Genomic DNA, 7,014 nt, shown 5'->3' with positions numbered 1-7,014 from the left:
GGTCAAAAAGGTACAGACTAGAAAGTTTAAGCTTCACTGGTTGACAGATACGACCATCGACTATTGTAGATGCAATAGTCGACAAGCTCATCCATTAAATTTTTGATGACGAGGTATTAAAATAAAACAAAAACTAAACATTTGATATGATTTTAAAAAAAAAATGAAAGTTTAGATACTAAAACGAGTAAAAATGATAATTTAGATACTAAACTTATAGTTTACCCAAATATTTATGAAAAAATTCTTTTTTTTGGGAAAAACTAACGATTTATGACATATTGTTTACGTACATTCTAATCGTCATGAAGTCTTGGTCTTAATTAATTAAACTATCTCTCGTAATTATAATTTTTAACTCCAACATGTATTATTTTAAACAAAAATATCAACATTATTATTGATTAAATATTTGCCACTAATGTGCAGTTGGTAGAGTGCAGGATGGATGGACCACTTCATGAAAGTTAAAAAATAATACAGCAACATTAAAAAAATGTATCTTCTATTTTTTGTTTTAATGTGTCTGTTATTTTTCATGAGAGTATCTTTATGTATATAAATTACAATAAATAATATCAACTTGTAATATGTATTCTTTTCCTTTATTTAAACTTTAAGAAGATTTTTAGCGAGGTATATAACTAAGCCAAACTCTTTTAATAAAAGAATTTCTTATTGCCGATAAAAAAAATTTAAAACTCGCATGTAATTTATAGGTAATAAAACTTAAAATCGAATATTTTTTATCTTTCCGTGCACTTTGATGTTCCTCTAAAATAATTTTTTAATTTTCTTTTTAAAAGTATCATCTTAGGCGTAATTTAGTATCGGTTCGGCGTTGATTTGGAGACGTAATTTAGTATCATATTGTAAAAGTGTTGTTTACAGAGTGTTTTTCGATGGCAAGAAAAAGTGGCAGTGGAGGCTTCGGATGAGATAGACAATGAAGGTTGGAGGGTGAGAAGGTGGGAGTTGGAGGGTGAAGGTGGGGTGGAGTTGTAATTTGAGATTAGTGTTTAGGAATAAAATTTAGTATTTTAAAAATTACACGTCATAAGTAAATATTAACAAAAGGTATATATCATCATAACATTGATAAAAAAACAATGTCATCCAACGGTTAGAGAGAAGGTGGTTGAGTGAATAAAATAATTCGATATGTAAAATTTAATAAATAAATTAAAAAAAAAAAGAATTTAATGAGTAAAATAAGAGTGAAAGTAAGGTTAAGAATGATGTAATTTATACATAAAATAACATTAACTGGTATTTTCAATGACGTCACCCCTTCGTCGCTCATATTCAACGATATAAAAACACACTTATAAAATCAAATACCATATCATTTTTCTTGTCTTTTTTTGGTCCTCTATTGTTAGTCTCTTATTAATGGCATTTATTCTTTTTATCTAATTAAGTTTAAAAGATTTTTAACAAGGCACGTTACAATTTACTTTTATAAAAAATTGAAATTCGGGTGTTTTATTTTATTTAATAAAATCTATTTTTTTAAGTTGTCTATAAATAGAAGTTTTACATTAAAGCTTCATCATCCCCCGCAATCGACATTACTCGAAGCAAAACAAATGGAAAAACCATCTTGGGTTCCTTACTTGACAGCATGGCTTGCTACTCTGGCCCTCATCCTCCTCGCCCTCCATCTCCGCCGTCGTCAGAAACTCAACTTACCACCAGGTCCGAAACCATGGCCGTTAATCGGTAACCTCAACCTTATTGGCCCACTTCCCCACCAATCCATCCATGCCCTGTCCCGGAAATATGGACATATCATGCAACTCAGATTCGGGTCATTCCCGGTCATCGTAGCTTCGTCGTCCGAAATGGCCCGAGCACTATTGAAAACCAATGATGCTATCTTCACTGACCGGCCCAAGACTGCAGCCGGCAAGTACACTACTTACAATTATTCCGATATCACATGGTCGTCCTACGGTCCATATTGGCGTCAAGCGCGAAAGATGTGCCTAATGGAGCTTTTTAGCGCGAAACGCCTAGAGTCATTCGAGTATATCCGAAAAGAAGAGAGGAAAATTTTCCTGCGAAGGTTGTACCAATCTTGTGGTACCCCAATTGTTTTGAAAGACCATCTTCTGAATTTGAACCTTAACGTGATCAGTAGGATGGTGTTTGGGAAGAAATACACGGAATCGACTGGCGAGAACGAGATCGTGACCCCGAAGGAGTTCATGGAGATGCTCAACGAGCTGTTCTTGCTTAACGGTGTGCTCGATATCGGTGACTCGATCCCTTGGCTCAGTTTCCTTGATTTGCAGGGCAATATTAAGAGAATGAAGGTGTTGGCAAAGAAGTTCGACAGGTTCTTGGAACATGTGTTGGATGAACACAACGAAAGGAGAAAAGGGGTCAAAGATTATGTGGCTAAAGACATGTTGGACGTGCTTTTGCAGCTGTCTGAGGATCCCAATCTTGAGGTCAAGCTTGAAAGGCATGGTGTCAAGGCATTTACTCAGGTAAATGGTTCAAATGACTTGCTCTTTGTTTTACTGATCACACAATTATTCAGTTAAACTTGGATTAGGGTAAACTATTCTCGATATCACTGAATTTTAATCGGTATATCATTTATACCATTAAATATTTAATTTTTCTAATTATAGTATTATACTTTGATTTTGACTTCAATTATATCATTGAGTCATTAAAATTTAAGTGATAACATAGACAAAATAACACTGTTTTTGGTGCGACTAATACTTAAAACGACATCATTTTAGGTGTTAAACTTTAGGAATATATTAATAAAGTTTTAAACAATTTTTTTTTTTTGGAACCACACTTTTTTAGTCTTTTGACAGCGAATCGTCATCTGTCACCACCCGTCTTTTGCGATGATAATAATATCAAAATGTATGTATTCTACCTATCTTTCTTCTTCTATTATTGGTTCTTCCCAAAACCCATTCAATATCAATGGAATTAGCCATAAAAAGAGTCAGAATGCCTTTAACCTTTAAAGAATATATATTTAGTAACTCTCTTATTAGAATGGGGTGAATTTTTTATAAATTCGAATCGATCAACTTTAAAAAGAGTCTGAATCTCTCTAAAATCCAAATTTTATATATAATAGAACACTTCAACTCTAACATTGGTTAACCATTTTTGGTCGTGTTTTAGGACATAATAGCTGCTGGAACCGATAGTTCATCAGTGACAGTAGAATGGGCAGTTGCTGAACTGTTGAAAAAGCCAGAAATTTTGGGCAAAGCCACAGAAGAACTTGATAGGGTAATCGGCATAGAACGATGGGTCGAAGAGGATGACATTGTTAACCTACACTACATCAACTCAATTGCAAAAGAGGCAATGAGGTTGCACCCGGTGGCACCCATGCTGGTGCCTCGTGTTGCTCGTCAAGATTGTAAAGTAGCCGATTACGATATTCCCAAGGGCACAAGAGCCCTTGTAAACATTTGGACAATCGGGAGAGACCCTAATCTTTGGGACAAGCCCAATGAATTCTGGCCCGACAGGTTCATTGGGAAGACAATTGATGTCAAAGGTCATGATTTTCAGTTGTTGCCATTTGGGTCGGGTAGAAGGAAGTGCCCTGGATATCCCCTGGCGATTAAGGTCATTCAAACAAGTTTGGCTAATGTTTTACATGGCTTCACTTGGAAATTACCTACAGAAGATGATCTTAATATGGAGGAAATCTTCGGACTCTCCACCCCTAAAAGGTACCCACTTGAGGCCGTGGGACACCCTAGGTTCCCACTTCACATGTACTCTTAAGTTTTTGATTAACATAGCACATAAACGTGCAACATTACAGCCTGCATGGTTTCTTTCTGGAAAATCAGCTCAACCTATGATCGAAATCTTATATATATATATACATATGTATATATATATAAATTAAAAGTTTAATTATATTTTATAATAATTAAATAATTATTTTAATGTTATATTTGTAATTTGGGAGGAGAAGAGATTATCATGTTCTAAGAAAATGTCCAAAGACCCCCATCAACTTGATCCTGACTCATTAAAAGAGACGAGCTCCTCAGATTTTATGTTAATGCTATTGATGGGTTGGTTGTGGGACAACTAACGGAAGCAAGGTAGCCACGCGGTGGAGGCAAAACCTGATTTAATTTTTACTACTCTATATGTTAGGAGTTTGTGGAAGCAGCGTAATCTTTTTATTTTTAACGAAAATTATTTTGAACGTGATGATATAATTAGTTGAAACTTAAGATCGTTGCAGGAAATCGTAGTTGCACGTGCAACAATATAATCGATTATGAATTTATCATGAGAACTCTCTGAATGAAAAGGATCAAAGCAAATACGAATGGTGTCGTTCATTATCACAACTTGGCAGTTGCTGCATGGGGGCTTTGCGATGCGAGCAAGGAAAGTGGATATTTGGGTTTCCTGAGAGGCCTAAAAATTGCTCCATTTTATCAGCTGAGCTTTGGGCAATACACGAGCCTTTAAAACATGCATGAAGGTTGAGCTCTTGTAAGGTGATCGTAGAAATTAATAACCCCGCGGCATTCCGCATGTTATTTTCGTTTAATAGAGCTGTTCTAGGATCTGCCATTGTTGATCATATTAGAGTTTTTATTAAACAATATTAAAAGGTCCGACTTACACTTACAAGAAAGGAGGCGAACTTGGCGGCTGATATGCTTGCAGGTATAGCTCATGGTCGAATGGTCACACTACCTAGAAAGCTACTTCAGTTCATGGCTAATCTCTTTTAAATGTTCTGTTTTCAGGGTAAAATAAGCATATGTATTAATTGATCTCATTATTTAATCAGAGATGTTATAAATGATTATGTGATCCTTAAAATACATATCATTTTACTTTTATATTTACAATATGATAATAGATTGAAAATTAGGTAAAGATCGTAACCTTAAAAAATTTTATTGTGTCGAGAGCTTTTTGCTTTTCTTCTTAGTTGAGGGTGGCATTAACTTTAATGATTATCGATATTTTTTTTAATTTATATTTATTTTTTATCTTTAATTTCTAGACACTTACTCTTATGGTTTTAAGATATTTATATAGTATATTCACAAAGAACACGTGTCCGTAATCTACATTGATCATATGGCGGCGGCGGGTGACATGCCACGTGCCGCCAGCGGAAGTGTCAAGAGCCCCCATTTTAAGAGTTATATTGAGTGTAATAAAAGTTTAAGGGCTACACTAATTTTTTTCGAAAAGTATGAGAGCTTTAAATACCTATAAATATATTTTTTATTTTAATAAAATTTTTGTCTGCTCTTATTTATAATAATATTTTTGTGTATTTTTTTAATTTGATTGATGTTCAATATGAATTAACATTATATTTATATTATAAACTAAAATAATTAGTGTTACAAAATTTCTTATCAACTTTATAATTTTATATTTACATAAATCACATATTAAAGTTATGTAATAATTTTTAATAATTATATTTTAATATAATTATTTAATAATTATTTGTTCATATATATTTAAAAAATATATACCAAATATATTTTAACTATTTTATTTCTAAATTTACTTTTTTTTTAAAACTTAAGTTTTCTTTAAGTATGTTTTCTAATTTTTAAAAGATTAAATTTTTATATATATTAGAAAATATTTTCTAAACCAAACACGTCTAAGGGTTTCATTGCAGGATTTCATTAGAGAGTAAGGAGAATAAAACCTAAGACCTTCCCATGAAGCATCGTGCATTTATCCATTAAGTTAAACTAAATTATATAATTATTATATTTTTAACTAAATTAATATTTAGTTTGAATTTCAATTAAAATTAAAGATCAACTAATAATATTTTTATTATATTTTTAACTAAATTGAAAAAGTTGAATTAACAGTCCAAATCTTATGATTTAGGTGGAAAATTACAACCAGTTATTCGGTAGAGAGATAATGAAGAGTAGACGAACTAAAGACGATGATAAACAATCATCGAGAGAGAAAACATTTGGAAGAGAAAAAAAATGTTCTCTCCTCAATGGTTTCGCATGATAGCTTATATATTAATACTGAGAGAAAATACCAAGTCTAGTTTGCTGATAATTATTTACATATTAGTGATTAAATTAGATAGTAAATTTGACTACGACACATTACACAAATATGTCAAAAGTAACAACAAAAAATATAATTATCTCAAATATAGATATGTCAAAAGTAACAACAAAAAATATAATTATCTCAAATATATACAACTCCAAAAATCTCAACACTTAATAAATGAAAAATAAAAATCCGAATAAGGTGAACAAATATAAAAGTCAAATTAACTGAAAAATAATACAGAAATGGATTTGTTATTCTACAAGAAACAGAATAGGTATTAATGTCGGCCATCGAAACCCGCCTTTTGTCATTTGTAAGTGCGACGGGAGTATGGATGGTGTTGGATTTCCAATATTTGAAGCGGCGAATAAGCTTCAAAGCATTTATGGCATCATTGATTGTAGAGGATTAGGGTTAGGATTAGGGTTAGGGTTAGGGTTAGGGTTTAGGGTTCATATTGCATGCACGCATTTCAATGTTTGTGCAGCCAAGTGACATCTCTATGCCCTTTTACTCTTTCTCCATTTCAACCAAATCATACATCGCCTTACTATCTTCTAAATTATCGATCCGATAGGACTCTGGAGCCGAAATGAAATGTGACATATTCTTATTTTATTATTGGCAAAGAGAATTGGAAGGGAAAAGGAAAGCGGTGAAGTCCTTATCCTGCACTTAAGTGTGCTCTAGAGCTTCTTTGAATTATCACGTTTACCTTACTTGGATTTCCCGTTTTGCCCCTCTTTTTAGTCATTTGGTTATCTCCATGCTTGGTTCTTTTTAGAAAATATGATGATGACAAAACAATTTTTTTGGGGTAAAATTTTGGTCCATTTTAATATTTAGACTTTTAATTTTTTTTTTCTAAAATGATGTATAATGTTTAGTTTTTGTTTATTTTAGTATTTCACTAAAAATTTAATGTTAATT

General features: G+C 32.3%; 1 protein-coding gene across 1 annotated transcript; it reads left to right on the top strand.

Annotated features, from left to right (window-relative positions):
* Window positions 1-1,569: 1,569 nt before the first annotated feature.
* On the top strand, window positions 1,570-3,822 carry LOC120167473 (trimethyltridecatetraene synthase-like). The gene is made up of 2 exons (XM_039176480.1): window positions 1,570-2,495; window positions 3,163-3,822. The coding sequence occupies exons 1-2, from the start codon at window positions 1,590-1,592 to the stop codon at window positions 3,778-3,780; spliced, it is 1,524 nt and encodes a 507-aa protein (XP_039032411.1). The 5' UTR covers window positions 1,570-1,589; the 3' UTR covers window positions 3,781-3,822.
* Window positions 3,823-7,014: the final 3,192 nt, after the last annotated feature.

This window comes from Hibiscus syriacus, unplaced genomic scaffold (assembly GCF_006381635.1).
Source record: "Hibiscus syriacus cultivar Baekdansim isolate YM2019G1 unplaced genomic scaffold, ASM638163v2 tig00111678_pilon, whole genome shotgun sequence".
Lineage (NCBI taxonomy): Eukaryota > Viridiplantae > Streptophyta > Magnoliopsida > Malvales > Malvaceae > Hibiscus > Hibiscus syriacus.
Note: the sequence above shows the minus strand (reverse complement) of the source record. Positions and strands in the feature narration are given on the sequence as shown.